Raw genomic sequence first — 22,554 nt, forward strand, 5'->3', positions numbered from 1 at the left:
TTTTTGTAAAACACAACATTTAAATATATGTAAATGAGCTGTACTTATATTTCAGAATATATCCGTAGTTAGGAACACACAAACAAAGCACATTTTTTGTAATTTTGAAAGGTGATGGACTCAAAGATTTTAATGGGAGTAAAACAGATCAAGACACTTTACATGGTGATGCGCAAAAGATAAAGATTCCCTGAAACCCAGTTTGCACACATTATTTTTTGTGCGCTATATAGTTTTAAAACTTCATGTCGGCAAATGTAATTGCAATGGAAAATGTGGTCAGCAAATGAGTGTGGCACCACACTATGCTTTAGTAATATATTTGAAACAGTATGCTCCAAAATGCACCACTGGCTACATACAACAGGGCAGATTTACGTTTCCTGGTGCATCCCCGAAAATCAGCAGGGATGCGACAAGAAACGTGCGACATGCAATGCCATTGTTGCGCCACCACGGATGCGCTGCATTTACAATGCGGCGCGCCATGGCGCAAGGACAGGCAGATGTGTGTCGCATCTGCCGGCGTAAGGTTGGCGCAGTGCTGATGTTGTGTCGCAACTCCAGCACTGTGCCAACCCGGCCTATCTACCACATGGTGCGTCACACCTTACGCCTGCTTCAAGCAGGCGCAAGGTTTTGACGCAGCGGGGTCGGAAAAGTGCCTGAGTGAAATCTTGCAGATTTCACTCAGACACTTTTCCGAGGTGTTCCTGCGCCGGAACGCCCACCCTGCGCCGGTACGCCCACATGAAACCTGACGCAGGTTTCATGTGGCGCAGGGCTTTACAACGTGACACATCTCCCTAGATGCGTCACGTTGTAAATCCCCCGAAGCATGGCGCTAGCTTTACGCCGCCGCTGCGTCACAGAAGTGACGCAACGGCAGCACAAAAGTGGCGCACGAGGCTTGTAAATCTGCCCCTGCATCTTTACCACTGCCCTAAATAGGCATAGCTCATTTGCTACAGTTATTCTTTGTGTGAAGTTTGGATTTTCACATTCCCTACTTTTTTGATGTAACATTGACGGCAGCACCCCAGCTCTGAAAACGTCCACAGCACCACTGTTATATTGTAATCTTAGTTCACCGTTGGCCCTAATCGACTACCTGGTGAACCCATTACGCACAGACACTTAGAAAAGGAGACGTTTAACCTCCGTTTGATTTTTAACTGTAGATTAACAGATCTAGCACAAGGAGCCTGAGGAAGCAGGACCTTGCACTCCCGAATCTCCTCCTTCACACACACTCGGCTAACAGAGTTGGCACGGTCATTTGTATCTTACTCACTGGCAGTCCAATGAAAACAAACTGTACGTTTGAAGCTAGCGCGTGGTTAATTCTATATCACACGTCAGTATGACACACTTTGTATGTTTCTTCTCTAGACAAATGCAATTTCATTACTCTACATATCCCTAACAATCATTGTGCAAGCTACCCACATGGCCACTGCGTGCTGAGCGGGAATCCAAGCAGAGAAGGTTTGCAACGTCAGTGCCAAACTGTCACTTCACTATAAACTGCCTCCCGCGTGGAAGGGTGGAGCTCTGCTCCTTCGCCCTATTGGCCACCGCTCTGAAGTCTCTGCCCTGTAGTTTATAAGGGCCGTCTTTCTCACGAACCCACTTTTTTTTTTTAGCCCGTTTGTATTTTTAAAAAAAGTTTAGAAAAAAGAACACGTTTTCCGCGCTTTGCCTGCTCCCCAGATTTTGCAGAACCACTCAGTAGCGATGACGAGCACTGGAGCGCACCGAGGCCACCACTACCTGCGCGGCTCGGCGGACCTGGGGGACAGCGCGCGAGAGGAGGAGTCCGCGAGCTGCTGCCAGCAGCGACGGTCACCGCAGCGCGTGCCTCGCAGCGTGCTTCTCGCGCTCATTGCGCTGGGCGTTGCGCAAGTGGGCAGCACGCTAGGTTTAATCCTCTTCTTCAGAATACAGGTATGTGATGTGGCGCATCTCCGCTGCTTAGGTGTCCTGGTAGTTTCATCCGGCTGAGACTGAATACAAGTCGCGTGTTTTATCATAAGGATTCTTGCGCAGAGGCAGTTTTAATTCTTGAAAGGCATTACCGGCATAGAAAATTAGGCGTCTTTTCAGTGGGTTTCCAGTTAATAGCCGATACATTTCTCTAGTCCTGGGTATTCCGTTAAATGGGAAAATAGGATTGACAGGGCGCGTTTAAAGTGATAACTGTAACCTCAGATGTTAAAAGCGAAAATAGAAGTGGTGTTGTACCAATACTTTTCGTGATCGCAGAATATTTCAAAAGTCTTGTACAGGGCATGCAGTTAGTTGTTGGTACTGTTTCTTAATGAACGTGTTCGTTGCCGCATATTCCCTGCTTGCTTTTAAGCAAAGGGACGCACGCGGCGGCCCAGTAGTCCCTTGAGCCTTGTTGGTGTTGGTTCGTTGAATCTTTAAGTCCCGATGGGGTCGTGTAGTTGCATTATGAATATTAGTTTACCCTTTCTCTTTTTTATTTTAGTCATTGAAAAGCTTCTGGAAAGCACGTATTCCGTCACGTCATGATTCTAAGGGAGACCTGACACTTGCCTCTTCTGTGCCATTACAGGTAGAGCCAACTTCGATATTGTTAGTATTGCCAATAGACTTGAAGTGTCAGCTTCAAGCACTTCACAACATGCCATCTCTTGAACTTAATAACAAGCCCTTGGCAAATTTCAGGAACGTTTGTAACCGCACAGCAAGCACCGTGGTCAGGGTTTCAGGACTTACCGAAACAATCTGTATATTCATAAGTTTTGACATGCACATGCAGAAAATGAATATAGCAGATATTCGTGAACTGCGGTAGAAACATGAATGACGTTAGTTGTGAAGAAAGTCGGCCTGTTCAATTTATATTGGTGCTGTCAACCCCACTGACGTAGAATTCATATTCATTTTGGAAGCCACTGCCATGGCACTGGTTTCGAAACCCAGCAGTTAATTGCTGTTACCAGTGAAAAACAAAACATTTAGATTTAATTTCACACCGGAAAGTATCATTAGACTTCTGTAATGTCAGACAGGGAAGCTAATATTGCCGTTTTTGCCTAGCTCGACCAAGTCTCCAGAGAGCCGAGGCAAGCGATTGAAAGGCAGATGCGAATCGAAGCATCCTCTAGGTGTCCTGAACCTTGAAGGAAGCTGGAGAATGGCGCGAGTCCTCTGTCTCCCTTCATCCATGTATTCTCCGCACACCTAAGTGAGAGGGAGAAATGACAGGAGGCTTTGTGTCATCTCTGTTGTGACGATGCTAAGTAACCCAATACCATATACAAATTACCTTAATATTATCAATAAACTATTACATCAGTTTTTTCTTGTGACTGTTTCACCATGCATAGATGAAGTGTACAGTCTTTGAAGAAATATTACAATACACCTATTTCACTTCATTTACAACCACTCTACCATTCTTTTTAGTTTTAACCACAGAAAAAATGTGGTGTTGACAATGCTGCATATTTCGGAAGCCTGCTGATTATTTAATTTTCAAGACCAATGGTGGTACTGTACCTAGTTCAGGTATTTTAGAACTAGTCCTGATCAGCAGGTAGTGTTTAGTATACAGGGAGTGCGGGGTGTTAAAAACTGAGGTAGGTTTGTGATAACAGCGTCACGCAGGGGCTTGTTGTATTGTGGGTAGTGGTCTCTGGAAGCGTTCGGAAGAGAAGCATATACTGTTCTTTTCCTGGGGTTTGAGTGCCACAGTTTGAATGTTTGTGTCTGGGTCTCTGAGTTCTTTCAGAGGAAGTGGAATCTGCCACTTTGCATTTTTTCAAAAGACAAACGAAGAAAACGTTGTTTTTTTAGTTTCCCAGATCAAAGAAAGCATTTTGGTTGTCATAAAACAGGGTTGTTTCTGCTACGAGAGATAAAAAATGGAATGTTTACCAAAGTAAATTATCTTATTTCTCATCGTGTCAACACGCTATTCGCCAAAATGATTGAAGTGAAAACATTGGAGCTTTTCATATAAGTTATTGCCTTTAAGAGATGACAATTTTCAAAGCCCAGTGCATGAAAGGAAACAAGGACATTCAACTGCTAGATTTAGAAAGTTTGAGGTCACCAGAAATATTGAACAATGTTTGCCGAAAGGGGAGTGCAGGGAGTGTGGTATGTGATATAATGTTGCAAATAATGTGTGTCGTTACTTGTTTCTTCATGTCTCTTGAAGAGCCATTCTTTATTTACCTTCTAAATACCTTGTTGATGTACAACTGTACTTTCATGTTTTTGAGTGTGAAATGGTCGGGATTGAAGATCTCTCAAATGGTGCTGTTAGTCAGATGGTGCTGGTCTTCGAACCGGATGGTCGGCTGTCGTCGTCGGCTCCTGTTTGGAGTACCAGTTATAAACCTTTGGGATGCTACTTCTAGTGTCAGAAGCTCTTTGCAACATTAGGTGATGAATGGACAGATTTTGTGAACCTCACTGTGTTTCGTATATTGGAGTGTCTACTGCATATTTCGATTGTCTGGCCTTCCGGTAGAAGGTGTTGAGGCACTAGTGGTTTGCGGTCACGAAGACAGTGGGAGCGAGCGCTCAATTGATTTCAACATTTTGTCAGGGAGATCTTTGCCACTGCCATCTTCTCCTATCATTTTGTGGTGTCCGAGGGCACAAGATTAGTTAGCGTGTGGCGAGAGTCTGCACTCGAGAAAACTTACGCTGTGAGACATGTGCTGTGGTGTTCGAGATTGCCTGATTCTTCAGTGACTCATAACGTACGTATGTTATGGTGAGCATAAACAGCGTTTGCATGCAAGCGTGAACACACTGGCGGCAATCTTGTGGGTAATTGTTTCTTGTGTTTTTTTTGTCACCAAGAAGTGCCAAACTCCATTTATGGCCTCTAGCATCCACAAATCAACATCACTAGATAAAAGGTACTTTAATTCATTATTTTACTATCATTTGTAAGAAAAAAAATTGAAAGGCAACATCTATGATCTCTTGCCAGAATTTGTCAAAGAGTGAAAGGGAACTTGGCTAGCTGACGTGCTATCTGTCCTCTGTTGCAGGAATTCGTCAAAGACAGTAAGTGAAAAGGAAATGCTAACTTACTGTGCATGTCAATATCTCCTGTGTGTACAATAAGGGTACGTACTTAATTAGATGTATGGCCATTCCACAGCAGAGAATCCAAATAACACCTTTTAATATAATATCCAGGAAAATCAACAGTGACATGGGAACGTTGGGTAGGCACTTAAGAAAATGATTTAGTAGCCATTGACAGGGTCACATTTAAACTGCAGAGAAAAGTGGCAATTTTATTTAGTCCTTTGGGACAAGCAGGCCAACAAATATCTGATAACCCTCCCAAGGTAGATCCCCCTCAAGGTTAATTTCATATCTAGAACAAATCTACAGAGGTTATTGCCAAGACAAAACAAAGTCCAGAAGAGAGTGTGTAGGAATATATTTCTACTTAAATGATTCTTGCACCTATTTGTGACTTTGAAAATTCTATTTACACTTATATTTGAGACCAGTACATTTTCTTCTGAAGTGTCTATTAAGTTGCACTAATCTAACATTAATTGAAGTAGTGTATCTGGCGAAAAATATTGAACACTTTATGATGTCTAGTTATTTATTGGCTAATGAGCAAAACCCTTCTTCAGCTATGACCGTTAATGCCATGCAGGATGCAGAATGCATGTTACAGATGTGGTTCAAAAACACACTTAAGCAATAACAAAAATGGCCAGCAGTGGGCAAAAGATAGTTGCAGGAAGTCAGGACATTCCCAGGCAGTGTGCAGCTGTAACAAAATGCCACTCAAAGTGAGCAGAGTAGAGTTAATCAGATTGGTGTACTTTAGATATGTCAAACGTGTTTGCCATTTAAACTGAGAGTTTGGCTAGGGCCAGCGATTTTGGTGGGATGTGAATGTGGATAACCAAAAATAACTCATGATGCTAGACTCAGGTTCCCCCATCACGATGATATAGGGTACAATGTTTACTATTTCTAGGGTACAGACATGTCTTTGAGTAAGCCGCCCTAATGTTTTTGAAGACCAGGACACATGTATGCTGGGTTATTTTATTGATTCACTGATGTGTCTTAGCAGCAGAATATTAAACGAAAGATTACGTTGCTATCAAAAGTAGAACCATTGCTAGTTGGCAGTCTCTGGCCACATTAGATTAAATGCTAGTACCTGGTGCAGATGATTCATGTAGACCTTGCAGATAAACCCATTTCAGTGATGGAGAATGTATGTGATGACATAGGGCAAACATTGAAAAAGTTCTTGAACACATTTCCTAAGATGTCCCATAAAGAGATTCCACCTTCAATCAATTTGACCATATGATTAGCCTGAAAACAATTTGAAGTACTTGTTGTACATCAATTACGATGAGTAGCTTTACGTGTATAACTTAGTTGAATAAAATGTGTTCTGAGGGCATCATTCAAGAAACCAACTCTTATGAGTGCGTTAGTCCTGTGGTGATATTTCGCAATAAATCTAATGAGCTACACTTATGGTCTGATTTCTGCTCCCTAAACAGCAATAGTTATCGTCGCTCTTTACTGTAAATCCACAACCTTCTGTCAAACTTGGGCCGAGCAAAGTGTTTTTTGATATTAGCTTTGATTACCACCAAATTTCAATTCCTGCAGGGTCTCAGAAATTGACTTCATTTACCAGACCATTTGGAGCCAACGCATTCTTGCGGTTACCTTTTAGTTTGGCTTCTGCAGCAAGCTCTAAAAAAAGATACTAATGAATACCATTCTGGCAGATATTTCTAGTGTTCAGGTATTTCAAGATGTCTTTTCTTGTTTTTGCAAAACCTGAAACGCAACACGATGCGATACTGGGAAATTGGTGCTTGTTTTCTAGGATATTAGTATTAATTTGTGACATAATAAGTGCAAATTTCTTACATGAGAAGTTTACTACTCAGGTCATACAATCACATCCAAGGGTATTAGACCAAAATGTTCACTCATTCAGGCTATTCAATATGCCACGCCAAAAAGAGGACAAAGATGCATTGTACTCATCTTTGGGTTTAATAGAGAATTATGCACATTTCATACATAGGTATGCAATTATAGTCCAGCCACTCCGCCAATTGCTTAAACAAGGTGAGAAGTTTATTTGACTGGAAAAGAGTAATAAAGTTTTTGTTAAGATCAAAAAACTAATTGAATAGGCACCAGCTCCAAATAATTTTATTGCATTAAAAACATGTTTCTTGACTCTGGATGCCAACTAATAGGGGTTAGGAACAGTACTGGCACACTGGGATAAAGACAAAGAACAAACTGTTGCTTTTGTTTCCAGGTGCTTAAGGGCACCTTTGGAAAACAACAGTACAACTGAGCAAGAGGCCTTGACCTGCAGCTGGGCGATGGAAACATTTAAAACGTATGTGGGGTTACCAGTTTGACATCTTTGCTGATCAAAGGCTGTTGATATATATGTGTTAGATCACTGCGTCACTGGTAGAGCTAAGCAAGGTTAGTTAGAATGTTAGCTCGCATTCAGGAATAGTTTTTGTATGAAAGTATATTCATGGTGGTAAACACTACAGAGCAAACTGTTTGTCAAGGACGCCTTTAGGTGGTAATTCTCAAAATGACGATCTGGATTATGTGAATGTGTGGTAATTGCAGTCAATGCTGTGCAGAAGTGTAATGGTGTTTTTTCAGCAAGACTGGGAAGAAGCGTATGACAAGAATGTGTTTTTTTCCCCAAGTGGCAAGCAAATTATCTTTACTAAATTATATTGTTATGCTCCATCGTCTGTTCATTCCACCAGTATAGATGTGCAATTCTATATTAATGATTGTCTATGAGGGTCACTTTGGTGTCACTGATATATGCAAAAATCCAAAAAATTATTAATAGTGACCTTCACTTGATCCAAAAGTTGGCAGATGGATTTTTTTCAAGTGCACATATTTGTTATTAGGCAAACATTGGAGGACTTCAGAAACTCCTCTGCACCTAGAGCCTTTTCCTTGTGAAGCATGGTAAAAGGGTGCTTTGGACTATGGTGGTCTTTGTGATTTGTTGCCTTACAATAAACAATTCATGATTGCCTTGGTGGGCTACTATTGCAAGTGATTATTTTGATTTTATGTATTCGCCAAAATACCAATTCTGTTATCAAATTCCTGAAGCAAGTGTTTGCTGTTGAAGATCTAACAAAGGAGTTAGTTATGGATAATGGCACACACTTTACCTCCTTACAAATGAATGAATTCATATGGCGTCATGAGATATCTTACTTATAAGTTGCACTATACTGGTATGGCCCTAATGGTCTTGTTGAACCTAATCTAATTGGTGAACATGTTGAAGACTTTTAGAGGCAAGAAGTGTTGGCTTACCTCATCACACCTCATAAGACTACAGGCATCTCACCATTCAAACTTTTGCACAAAAGTGATCCGAGGTCTAAATTGTGCCATGATTGACAAAAATACAACAGAAAGGCTCTGGTGAGTGTGATAGATAGGAGCACAAGGAAATGAGTCAGAGTGCTGCAACAACAAACAAAAAGCAAATTGTATTTTAATAAAAGATGTCACCCTAGAGTTATTTACTAGTGTTAGAAATTGGGTTTCTGGTTGGCAGAGGTATGCATCCTGTCCAAGCAGGAACCACAATCCTAGTCAGGTTAAATACACACCATAAATTAACGTGTGCTCACCCGCTGGTAGCTTGGCACGGAGCAGGGAGGCATAACTTAAGAGGCAATGTGTAAAGTATATTTGCAACACAACAAATAGTAACACAATGTAAACAGCACAAAAAGTCTCCACATCAGGTTAGGAAAATAGATATGATTTGTATCAACAAAACAAGACCAAAACGACAAATATCCAATGAGTAGAAGTCGCCATATGAATTTTTAAAGAATACATGTAAAAATAGCGTTTAGAAGCAAAAAGTGCCTATGGGTCTCATCTGGTTGCCCTGGAACGGGGCAAAGCCAAGAGTTTAGGCTGACTGAGATAGAAGGAGGCAAGCAAGGCCTGCTGAACGAAATACCTTGATCCTGGTCGCAACAGCGTGATGCGGAGTGCAGCCAAGTGATGCGTCAGTGTCGATCCCACAGTCGAGGTGATGCGTTAGTTTTCTTCACACAGTGGCGGTGATGCGCAAGTTCCAAAAGCGATGTACCAAGCCGAGGCACTGGTTCCATAGATGATGCACGGGGTTTGTCCACGCAGTCGAGGGCATGCTTCGATCTTCCCACACTGCAGTGCTGGCGATGCCGCGGTTCTGAAGCATCTGTACTTTAAGACGATGTGCTGATTCCGAGTGTGATGTGCCAGTTCTGCACCTGCAGAAGCGATGATGTATCAGTTCTGCTACACGCAGACAGGAGATGCAGCCGTTTTGACCGGTGGCACGACAGCGATGCATGGATTTTGCAGGAAACAGCCAGAAAAAACACTTCCATGGGCCCAGGACTGTATTCGCACCATTTGGCAGCGCAGGGCTCACTGTTCGCAGAGTCCAGAAGCTGAAGCAGGGTTATTGGAAGTTTTTGATGTCCCTGAGACGTCAGAACAGGAGGCAAGCCAGCAAGCCCTTGGAGCAACTTTGGTTCTGACGATGTAGAGGTGCAGGTCCAATCTTTCTCACTCCCAGGGAAGGAGGGCAGCAGGCAGCAGGAGTCCAGCAGAGTGACAGTCCTTTCAGCAACACAGCAGTCCTTCCTGGCAGAATGTCCTCAGGTCCAGAAGTGTACTGATTTGGTGGTGTCAGAGGCCCAGTACTTATACCCAGTTGGCCCTTTGAAGTAGGGAGATTTCAAAGAGATGCCTTTGCAGTGCGCAAGACCCTGCTTTTCCTGCCCTGGCTCCATACTCACTGCAGGAGGGCATGCAACCCTTTGTGTGGGGACAGGACACAGCCCTTTCAGGTGTGTGTCACCTCCTCCCTTCCATCCTGCTCAGAATGACCCATCAGTATACAGATGGCCTCTCAGTCACACCTATCCTTCCTTTGTGTGTTATGTCCAGGGGGAGTGCAGGAAGACAGTTGTCATCCACCTCAAGTGTGTATTCCAGAGACAGACAAAAGGCACCAAATGGTTACAGTAAGAAAATGCCAACTTTTTAAAAGTGGCCTTTTAAGAATTGCAGTTTAAAAAACAACTTCAACACAAGTTGTGTTTTTAAATTGTGGTTGCAGAGACCCCAAATTTGGGGGGCCCATTGTTTCCCAATTGGAAATTACACTTGTAAACTGTAATAATGCTGTCCCAATGTTATCCTATGGGAGAGTTCGGCCTTGCAGTATTGAAAAACAAATTTCGCTACTCAGCAACGTAAAACTTAAAAGTACATGTCCTCCTTTTTAAATACGCTGCACCCTGCCCGTGGATTGTCAAGGGCCTACCTTAGGGGTGACTTATGTGTAAAAAAAAGAAAGGTTTGGGCCTGGCAAGTAGGTTAACTTGCCAGGTCGACATGGCAGTTTACAGTTGTACACACCGGCTCTGCAGTGGAAGGCCTGAGACATGTTTTAAAGGGCTGTTAAAGTGGTTGGGACAATCAGTGCTGCAGACTCGCTAGTAGCATTTAATTTAAATGCCCCGGGCACATGTAGTGCACTTTACTTGGGACTTGTAGGTGAATTAAATGTGCCAATTGTGGATAAGCAAATGTTACCATGTCTTAAGAATACAGGACAGGCACCTTAGCACTGTTTAGCAGTGGTAAAGTGCCCAGAGTCCTAAAGCTCCCAAAAAATGAATATAGGAAAAAAGGGAGGAGGAAGGTCAAAAGTTTGGGATGACCCTGCAGAAAGGGCATTTCCAATAACTAGAGAGTTGGAGATTGGATTTTAATGAAAAAACCCAACAAAGTTGTGAAAGGACAATTCAAGTTTACTTCTGCAGAATGACTGTTGTAAGTGTGATTAGTAAGGAGCACTAGGAAGTGAGCCATGGTGTGTTGCAACAAAAAAAAACAATTATGTTTTGATAAAAGAGTGTCACCCTATGGTAATTGAATTGAAAGTTCTGTTCAATTAAATAACTCAAAAGTGGCGAAAGGAGATTCTACGTTTATTTCACCAGTGAGGATAGTTTCACATAGAAAATATACGCTTACATTTACCTCATGCACAGAATCATCACATTTCATATACATCGCTGTTAGATTACCCAAAGATGAGTGTGCATTGTGAAACAATATGCCTGATTTTGTCAGTTGGTAAAATTGGTGTAAATGAAAAAGCTGAAACCTAAAATATTTAGATTTAAATCTTTTTATTATTATCTTTATGTTCACAGTTGCTATAAGCACATCACAATTCGTTATATACCACATACCACTGTTACACTATCTGTTCCTGTTTTCCATTGCTAATACAGTCCAAGATATGCAGTGAATTACATGCGATGTGATGCTTTTCAAAAATATTTTAAGTAGAAAAATTAAACGAAGAACATTTCAACATTCTCCACCTCTCCCACCCAACCCCCTCCCCTTCCTGGTATTCGTAATACAGATTACAATTGTAATACTGGTATACAGAGGTATCTCTAAGATTAATTTAATTGTTAGTTGGGGGACTCATTCTGCCTGCGTTAGACGAAGGAGGCGGAGATATTTCGGGCAGGTGATTTCATTGAATTCCGTTGCTAGGAGGGTGAGGAGCGGTTTCTATACCTCTTTGAATGTAGATTCGGAGTTAACTAGAGTGGTATTTATTTGCTCCATCTCCAGAATGTACCATAATCTGTGAAGCCAGCCGAGGTGCAAATGTATTGTTGGCATCCCCCAGTGTGACAGAATGTGTTCACGCACCGCCCCCAAAGCTATTACCATCAGCCTCCCCTTACGGGATTTCAATGGGAATGTTAAAGGATTGGGTAGTCACAATACTATGTATGCCGGGAATCTTGGGATCTGCGTGTCGAACTGCTGATTTATCTCGTCCAGTATCTTGGGCCAATAGGATGTCAAAACGTGGCAGTCCCACAGCAAGTGAAAAATGGTACCCTCCTCCCCACACCCCCGCCAACAAGTAGGGCTCCGATCTGGATTTCCTTTGTTAATGCGCACCGGTGTCAGATACCAATGAGTTGCTATTTTGATACCAATTTCTATACAGGGTGTATTCCGCGCTGTGTGCCTGGCCCTATAGTAGATTTCTCCCCATTCCTTTCTCGATAGGTCCCTCCCTATTTCCATTACCCAACGTTTCTGACTAGGTGTGGGTTGCATGGGGGCCAATTGACGAAGCATGTTGTATAGTTTAGAGATTAATTTCTTATCGTTGTATTTTGTGACCAGCCATTTTTCATATCTCGTCAACTTTTGGCTAACTTGGGGATGTGTACTAGGATGGAGCAGCCAGTGTCTTAACTGCAAGTAACAGTTGCAAAAAGAACTATTGATGGACAGAATGCAGAACAATGTCATACATTCACCCCAGTACAGAGATCTGGGCCTAAATCCATGGTCTTTTTGATCACCATGCCATTCCAGTTTGGACCCAGCCATACTCAAATCAGTCTTGACCCTGTGCCCAATGGGAACAGTCCAGCCCGAACTGCCAGGCCAGGTCCCCCCTGGACTGGAAACAAGCATCCTAGGGCCGGTTTCGGGGTTTCACCCCTCTTCAGCCAGGATAGCTTAATTCCAGTGGGATGGAGAGCATGGGACTCACGTCTGAGCATACCCATCCCACTCGGGGTGACAATTGCAAAAAGAACTATTGATGGACAGAATGCAGAACAATGTCATACATTCACCCCAGTACAGAGCTCTGAGCCTAAATCCATCGTGTTTTTGCTCACCATGCCATTCCAGTTTGGACCCAGCCATATGCAAATCAGTCTTGACCCTGTGCCCAATGGGAACACTCCAGAATGAACTGCCAGGCCAGGTCCTCGCTGGACTGGAAACAAGCATCCTAGGACCAGTTTCGGGGTTTCACCCCTCTTCAGCCAGGATAGCTTGATTCCAGTGGAGAGCACGGGACTCGCGTCTGAGCATACCCGCCCCGCTCAGGGTGACAATTGCAAAAAGAACTATTGATGGACAGAATGCAGAACAATGTCATACATTCACCTCAGTACAGAGATCTGGGCCTAAATCTATTGTTTTTTTGCTCACCATGTCATTCCAGTTTGGACCCAGCCATTTGCAAATCAGTCTTGACCCTGTCACCAATGGGAAGCATTCTGACTCCGGTAATGTGTATTCCTGCCGTAGCTGTGGGAATGGAATTATCCCCTCAACATCGAACATATGTCCTGCTGCCCTGCAGAACGTAGTCTGCCATGCTGCAAATGCCTTGCCCTCCATTCCCGGGGAAAATTCCCTGTTCTCAAACAGTGGCATAATCGGAGAGGGAAACGTTATAAGTTCTCTTCTGATGGCCACCCCGTCCCATACCTCCATCAACGACTTCATAATGGGTGATCCCTGTAGTCTCCGCGGTCTATCTGGTTTCTTTAGAAAAGGCACCTTCCATAAGGGGAGTCCAGCTGTTGCCCTGTCCTGGAACAGCCATCGTTTTTCCGATTCATCTCTACTCCACTCCACCAAATATCTCATCTGAGCTGCTTGAAAATAATCCATTAGATTTGGGACCCCCAATCCTTCATCCTTCAGGCTCAAGTAACCCAGTTCCCGGTGCATGCGCGGACTAGTTCCTGCCCAGACAAATTGAAGTATGTCCTTTTGAAGTGAAGTGAGAGTTCGCTTAGGCGGGGAGACCGGTAATGTTTGAAACAGATATAGTGCTTTAAGTAAAATTGCAATTTTATTGGCAGCAATACGGCCCAGGAGGGACAGGTGGTGATGTCTCCAGCTATCTAAATCTTTCTATCTGTCGGGATAGTTTGGCATAGTCAACGTGACCGTTTGCTTAATAGTGGAAGCGAGTTCTATCCCCAAATACGGGATGGACTCAGCTGCTTGGGTCACCGGAAAGCGATTTCCCATTGTCGCCGAACCCACATGTGTCCTGGATAGGCTGAGGGCCTGTGATTTGCCTACGTTTTTCCCGGAACCCAGCGGCCCTACCAAAGGCCTCCAGTTCCTCTAGAAAGGGCAGTAGCGCCATCCCGGGTGACTCGAGTGAAGTTAATATGTCACCGGCATATAAAGTTATTGAGTGGTTCCACCCCCAAACGGAATGCCCTTGATGTCTGGATAATCTCTAACCTTTTGGGCCAATGGTTCAATATAGAAGGCAAACAGAAGGGGCGATAACGGACACCCCTGTATAGTACCCCGTTGAATGGGAAAAGGGCAAGAAGAAATACCAGAAGAGCTATAGCAACTCGCCACCCAAGATCGAAATCGGTCCCCCAAGCCAAAGTGGGCCAGTGTTTTTGCTAAGTGTCCCCAATCTACCCGATCAAACGCTTTCTCAGCGTCAACCGTCAACAAGATTGCATCCCGATTTGTATGATGGGCCTTGCCAATTAAGTGAAGGATCCGTTATTATCCCCGCTTTGGCGGTTGTGAATGAATCCCGCTTGGTCAGGCTCAATTATAGCTGGCATCAGTGGGCCTAGTCTTGTAGCGAAGATACTTGTGAACAATTTTAAGTCCACATTGAGGAGGGACACTGGGCGGTAGGAGCCACATATTTTTTTTGTCCTTCCCAGGTTTGGGTATGACCAAGATAGCCGCCCTTAACATACTGGAGGAGACCGATCCTGGTCCCCCAAAGGAGTTAAACAATTTTGTCAGGATCGAGCCAAGAGTTGACAAAATGTCTTGTAAAAAGCCGCCGAGAATCCATCTGGGTCCGTCGACTTGAGAGGCTTAAGGTGAGATATCGCCCCAATCACCTCCTCAATCCATATAGGGGCATTCAGAGAGTCAGCTTGATTATTGGTTAACTTGGACGTGTGAGTCAACCTAAAAATTTGACTGATTCACTAACCGTTTTGTGTACATTAGTCAAACACTCATGAAAGAGAAAATTATTACAAAATTGACAACTGATACAGAAATACAGGTTTTCATGTAAAATAAATTATGCAAGTGATTTGGAAATTCAATGCAAATGATGTCAGCATCAAGAAAAACCTACATTTGTGGATATTAATAAATTTGCAAAGACCTTCCTACTCTTTTCTTCACTTCTAATTTACACCAGAAAGTACCAGGTTCAGGTGGTGCAGAGTGTGAGAAAGTGTATGGGAAGTCCGTTATCTCAGGATGGGGATAAGAAGGGAACTTTGAAACCAAAATCTCCCCATAGTGGGGACTCGATAGAGTAGTTGTATGAAAAGAAGTATTATGCCAGAAAAATTGCCCTGATCAAAAACGTCCCCGTGGTAGGTCCTATCTTTTTTTGGGAATTTGGGTGTAGAGTCTGGAATGCGTAGGAACATCTGAGTACCAATGTTTTCTGAGTCTTGTCTATTCAACAAAGTAATATAGTTCTATTTCAGACTTTTTTTGTAAGGTATCTGTGTATTGGTGTTAAGTTTTAAAATCAAATACAAAATATGATTTGAAATGTATGGATCTAGTTACACTGGTGTTGTATGTATTGTGGCCAGCACATTTGGAAGCTCATGAAATGTAATGTCAAGAATGATTCTGTGAATTATGTTTATGATAATTGCTTAAATATGAAATTTAAAGATGTATAACCTTATAATAATAAAATCTGCTCTGACTTAACCTGAGATTTGGAAAGGTTTAATAATAAAACCAATTTTTAAAAAGGGTGATCCTGCGGTCCCCAAAAACTACCGGTTAATTAGTTTAATGGATATAGGCACAAATATTTATAGCAAAATATTGCTCCATGCCCTTACACAGTGGCACGAGGAGCTGAATATGATCTCATTGGAACAGGACGGCTTTAAAGATTGGGTATTCTACTATCAATCACTGCTTTAGCCAATGGGCTATTGCACAAACATCTTTAGAAACTGGGGTTGCTTTTTGTAATTGCTTTTCAGATTTCTGGGTCACCTTTGTGCTAGTGGAACAATAGATTTCGTGGGACAGACTAGAAAGCGTGGAAATTGTGGGTATTCTATTGGGGATACTAAAATAACTCCATTGTGGAAATTGGGCCAGACTAGAGTTGGAAGCTGACAGTTGCCTCCCTAGGAAGAGCAGCATTAACAATGCGCTGCATCAAGTTTGTGTAATGGCTCCAACTCTCTTTGCCCTACACCCTGCTGACCTCCCAAAAACACTCTTAGAAGCTCACTCGTCTTCTGCAAAATGAGGGTTGTTCCCACACTTCATGTCTGCTTTATATGGGCAACCTTGTTGTTGTGGACCCTACGCCAGTTAGCTTACAAAGGAAACTTGTGGAGTTTGAAAAGTACTGCATTAAAAATAAGTTAATAACTGATTTAGATAAAACCAACAACCAAGAAGGAGGATAGCTTCATATAGTCTATTGGGCACTCCAAAACCGAGGAAGCCTCTAAATATAGGTATTTAGGGATGTCCTTTACTACATCCCTGAGTTGGTCCTCCCTAATAGACACTAAAGCAAAGGCACTACCAACCCTTGGAGGTATACATAAATTCAAATAAGACTTTGGTTGGCCTTCCCCCCAATCGATTTTAGTAGGTTACAAAGCTCTAATCCCTCTTAAAATTCTTTACGGTTCCGAAGTGCTGGCTTTAGACAAAATGTTAGTCTGGTATAAGGTAGAGGGATGCTGTCTTAAAAACCAATTATCACTCCCCAAATGTACAATGATACTGGCTATTAGGGTGGTCTACAACTACAGTTATACAAACATTAAGGTTTTGGAGCTCATTGCTAACATCCACACAAACTAAGATAACCACCCTATGTCAGGATGAGATAATCTCAAGTGATTTTAATTAGGCCCATAAAAGCTAATTTAATGCCTATTTAGTGCTAATTTAATAAGGCCCTTTGCATAAGTGAGGCCAAGTTCTTCATGGAGGAAATAGTGAGTGCTGAATGGGTAAAGGTCTAATAAGCGGATACAGAATTGATTCTCTTCTAATTGTAATGTATTGGTGTTACAGTAGCCCCATATAGCGGCTTATACATTAATACGGTAAACAATTACGCTTGTATATTTCTAAAATTTGCAGAAACGGTTGGTTTTCCATTGTTTTGCAAAGTTAAACAAGCTCCAACAAATTGGTTAAGTCTATGATGCCAATTTAGGAGACACATAGAGCATGTGCCAAAGAAGTCAAAGGTAACATCTAAATATAGAAAGTGATGTACCTTCTCTTCTCATTTACCCTTTATTGAAATTGGAATAAGCTCTCAAAATTATGGTCCACTGGACAGAACATGAACTTTAGACATGTTACTGTCAATATCCAGATTATCCATAAATTTGACAAAATTGTTAATTAAGCCTTCAGGCCATTGGGGGTTTGTGATGAAAGTATACCATCATCGTCATATTACAGATCTAAGACAGGGGTTGAATAATCCTTAAGCACATCCTTTCCTGAGGTAAGCGTGAAAGCATTAAGGCCATTTTTATATAAAAGGAACAAAATAGTGGCCAGTACACAACGTTGATGGACACTCCTCTCGAGCTGAAAACGCTCATTGCATTCACCCTCTGACCCTTACCATACTGACACAGAGACCCCGAAATGTAAAACTCAAACAAAATTGACCAGTTCCAAGGGCAGCGCCATTTGGTTAAATTTACCCAAAGCTTTGATCAGGAATGCACTACTGAGATTCATATATGAAAGGTAGAGTGCACCCCCTTTTGGCTATAGTGTATTTACTAATAATCAAGTGCAAGTTTAGACATTCTTACTGGGTGCCCAGCCCTTCCATAAAACCATACTTGACCATCGAAAGGACTTTGGTGCCTAGTGCCCAAGCTTCAATTCTGTGTAGTATAATTTAGCCAACTCCTTTAATGATAGAATCAAGTAGTGAGATCAGCCGGTAAAATTGGGAATCTTGATTATTTGCTTTTAAAGACAGGTACAATAACCAATATGTGCCACACTTCTTAGATTAATAGATTAGTGATGGCTGGTGCCCAAAACTCAATATTTTCCTTATAGAGTTCCACTGGAACCCTATCTGTTCCAGGGGCCTTCCATGATGGGCTTAGGGTAAAGGCGGTGATACCTTCAAGTAACTCCAACTTGATGTCAAGTGGGAAGCTAAGAGGGAACTCCATTAGTGTGTCTGCATTACCTATAACCAAACAGTAAACGGATCTAAAGTGTTCCACCCACTTTTCAACTGCGATGTTAGTTACCAGGCCATCAGATTGGCCAGCACTAGTTTTATTTCAAGTAATTATCTTCTAAAAGACCCTTGCGTTTTTGTTTGAGTAGGCTGTAACTAATTATGCCTATGTTTCCTCTTTGATTGCAAATATCCTCTTATCAATCGCCATTTTGTACCAGACCTAGCCTTTACAAGTTTGGCCTGAACTCTAGGTTTGGTGGTCAGTGCCACTCTGAGCTGTACAAATCCTGCCTGCATTCCTTGTGGAACCATCTAGGATCAGTAGACTTGTTAGATTTGATAGAGACCATTAAAGACTTACCGATACGGAAGCCTAATGTAATAAATGCATCAACAATTAAAGTTTTGGGACAGGACTTAGGTAAATAACAGTTGATCAGTATTAAAGTCCAGTTAGAACGAATCATTGTATGTAATGGAGTCACTTACTAAAGACTTAAATATGTCCGAAGAGGCCTCTGAATTTGGTATCCTCATTTACTCAGAAATTGTCAGGATGGGCATAGAGAGTGTTAATCTTCCTGGGTAACGCAAGCAGCGCTTTAGCAACAGAACGCAGAATGTTGCTCCTGATGATAATCGATCCAAAATTGGGGGAACTGGCCACCTCGGCCATCAAGGAACTTTCAAAGCTCATGACAATGTTCTCTTCTCTGGACAAAGCACAGCAATCGAAGTGCAAGATCTTTGGACACAAGATCATTGGAGGGGCCAGGAGAGGGAGGGGGTGCTCGCCTGGCCGTTCCTATAACACAGCTCCCCACAAAGTCCCAACAAGACCCTGTATGCAATGGCAAGACCAGAACAGATTAAGCATTTTTTCCCTTCCCGCAGCAATGGCAGAGGAAGGGGAGGCAGAGGAGCCTTCAGATATGCTAGAAATGCACCAGGAGGACCTCAATTTAAGCAGAAATCTTTATTCCCTACCCGTGTTGGGGGACAGACTATGTTTCTTCCTTCACAAATGGAGCTTTCTAACGGGAGATGTGTGGATATTCCAGACCATTTCGGACGGACCTCTTGCCAGAGAGCCCATCCACTACCATTGACTTTCTCACAAGAGGGCAATTAGATCTTAGATCGAGAGGTGAGCGCTCTTTTAGAGAAGACAATAAAAACGGTTTCTCTTTATTCCACATGCCTCCTCAGCACCTTATGTCTGATGTAGAAAAAAGACAAAGGGTTTCGTCCAGTCATAAACCTAAAATATTTAAACAAATGGGTGGTATCCCAACATTTCAAAATGGAGGGCATGCACCTCCTCAGAGAAATCCTCACCCCCAAATGACTGGTTGGTGCATCTACATCTGAAGGATGCACACCTCCCAGTCCTGATATTTCCTCCTCATTGGTGTTTTCTATAGTTTGAGTGAAAACATCATCTATGCAAGTTCACATGCCTTCCTTTTGGCCTTTCCTCCACTCTGTGGTGCTTCTCCAGAGTGCCGTGTCCGGCACTGGAATGGCTTCGACCGAGAGGAGTCAGACTCATTGTATATTTCAATGATATTCTCCAGCTGCATCAATAACCGACTCGGCTGCAGGAACAACTTCAACTAGCAAACTTACTCCTTTAGAGTCTCGGTTTTATTGTAAACGATCAAATATCCCAGGTCACTACCACACAAAAGATAATATTCCTTTGGTTCATTATAGACTTGGCCTAACAATCTTTTAGATTGCTGTAGAGAAATATGTCCCTGATTCAATGAGAACTGCAGAAAACATTGCAGAAAGACAAAGTTTCGCTCCGACACCTGGCCAGGGCTGTGGGCCTTCTGACCTACTCCATGCAAGCGATCTTTCCCGGGTCCTTACATTGCCGGAGACTTTAAAGACTTAATGAAATGTATCTCAGACTGTGGCTGCTGTATGCCGCTTAGAAATTCCTCAACCAAGCAGCTCGGATAGCGATCAGTGGTGGTTAGAGCACATGCAGGCCGGGAACAACAAGGCCATTTTTGGAACAGTTCCGTATCTCATTATAGAATTGTATACAAGCAGATTAGGATGGGGAGCCCATTGTCGGTATACTAGCACTGGAGGTCAGTGGGCAGAAGAAGAAACATTTCATATCAACTGTCTGGATCTCCTTCCAGGTTCCTTCATGGTAAGGAGTGGAGCATCGCATAGAGAGTCTTGCTCTTATCTGATCAAAATGAACACTGTATCAGTGGTACATACATACACCGCTTGGGAGGAACACCTTCCAAGACACTGGCGAACTTGGCAAAAGGCTTTCGGCACTACTGCCAGCAACACAAGATTTCGGTGACAGTGGAGTACCTTACGGGGAGATTCAACCGAACAGCTAATTGGCATTCCAGAAACTTAAATGACTCCAGCACCTGGCAGTTGGAACCATCTCTTTTTCAACATCTGATGAGGAGATGGGGCCATGCCAGATAGATATTTTTTCCTCTCGACTGGAACATCAACTTTTGCACTTCTTCATCTTGCACCTGGACTCTCTGGTGGAAGCCACAGATGCTTTCCGAAAGGACGAGAGCCACAGATTGGGATATGACATCTCACCTTTCTCAATGAACATCAGGCTAACCGCACAAGTCAGGAAAACAGGCAGAGGTGGCATTAGTGACACCACGATGGAGATCTCAAGTTTGGTATCCAGTTCTTCTGGAACTTTTTTACGGATTCTCCAATCCCTCTTGCCCAAACTCTGAATCCTCTGAGGGACGCTCACGGTAACTTAAACCACATGGTTCAAGAGGGGACACTCCAACTCATGGCATGGAGATTTACAGATCTCGCTGGGAGATCCCAGTTCTAATTCAGCCAGCTGCTAGCTTCATGCAGAGAGCGTGGGCGGATTTGATGGTCAAAAAATACAAATACCCAGGAATAGATGGTCACGCTGGTGTGTACCAAGGGGTCTTGATCCTTTGGAGTCAGTTGTAGTTTCCATAGTTAACTTCTTATTGGAATTAGCTGAGGCAGGACTAGCCTACAGGACAATCCGAGCTTGCTGCTTGGCTGTCTTTTCCTTCACGTTAGCTAGGAAATGTTACATACTAGTTCTAGTGATCAACTGTTTCAGTGGTTTTTTAATCTTCTTTTAAGAAAACTGGAATTTATTAACCAAGAAAGATGGGTCAGCAGAAAATGTTTCTCGACCGATTAACAGTTAACTTCTACAGCCCTCGATGGCACAAAAAGAAACATATTTCCTGTAAATGACTCCTGCCTACAAAGGCACACCTGTTTGCTCATTGGAACGTCCAATGTACCTAGTCTACCCAAAACATGTTCTATGCTCCCCAGTGGACGTATGCCATTGGAGTTTTTGTGTGCACAATGTTTAACATAGTTACAATTTTCATTCTTTAATGGGTAATCTTTGATCCCAGTGGGCCTCTGATCGCTGAAGTCTTGTAGCCCAGCGAAGAGTTGGTGTCAGAAGGATTGAACAGCTTTTAAATGTAGCCTTATTTGCAAGCTATGTCTTGAGTCTCCAGTATACAGCCATGTGCTATTGTTCTAGCGAGTTCCAGAGAAAGAAATCATATAAAAATAGCAAGCTCAAATGCAACGTTTTGCATCTGATTACTGACAAAATCAATAGCATAGAAAGCATAGGGTAAAGTGTTCTGGCTCATACACAGGGTAAAGTGTTCAGGCTATGGGGTATCATGAATTACCTCACCAGATACTTCATGTTGTAATAAGTGATGCTTTAAACACGATGATCAGTACTTTGGATTGAACTTAGTTACTTATCTTGTGTTACTTAAAGTGCTGTCTCTTAACGTTGACTTGTATGAATGAATCTGGTGTCACCATTCTAGAGTACATAAGCTCTCTTTGCTGTCAGCATTTTTTGTAGTATGTCAATGTACTTTTGTTCGCAGTAGACCCATATTCATTTGTCCCTGATATAACTTTCGGATACATCCTTTTGGCACTTAATAATAGGATAACTTCATCACTCTGTAAATAACACAGCCATCTTGAAAACTATCAGCTGCTACCCTTGTTACAGCTATTTTAATGTGCAGATCGTAGCAGTATAATTTTGACACAATACAGATATATTTTGTTGTTCTGTAGCATTATTTTTATGTTAACACAGTTCATAAAGTTCTTGAAATATTTCAAACATATGTATGAGAGTAGAGTAAAAAACGTGTCAGTGTGAATGTGCCTGCTTCAAGTTCATTCACCATACAGTAAGATGATTTGCCCCAGTCCATCAATGCTTGTTATAATTTATGCAAATGAATGGTCTCAGGTTTCGCCTTCTCAAGGTCTCCATGCTGGCATGTGTGGTTGTCATCTTTATAAGTGTAAGTGGGAATGAATTCCTTTCGTTT

The 22,554-nt window shown here is 42.5% G+C and overlaps 1 protein-coding gene across 1 annotated transcript in view; it reads left to right on the forward strand.

Moving 5' to 3' along the window:
- Positions 1–1,680: 1,680 nt before the first annotated feature.
- The window catches only part of TNFSF11 (TNF superfamily member 11), a 138,805-nt gene continuing 117,931 nt past the window's right edge, over positions 1,681–22,554 (forward strand). Inside the window, exon 1 of the mRNA XM_085620417.1 lies at positions 1,681–1,947. Within this exon, the coding sequence (XP_085476543.1) occupies positions 1,738–1,947 (210 nt within the window). The 5' untranslated portion in view covers positions 1,681–1,737. The remainder of the gene's footprint in view (positions 1,948–22,554) is intronic.

The sequence above is a fragment of the Triturus cristatus genome, chromosome 8 (assembly GCF_964204655.1).
Source record: "Triturus cristatus chromosome 8, aTriCri1.1, whole genome shotgun sequence".
In the NCBI taxonomy this organism is placed as follows: domain Eukaryota; kingdom Metazoa; phylum Chordata; class Amphibia; order Caudata; family Salamandridae; genus Triturus; species Triturus cristatus.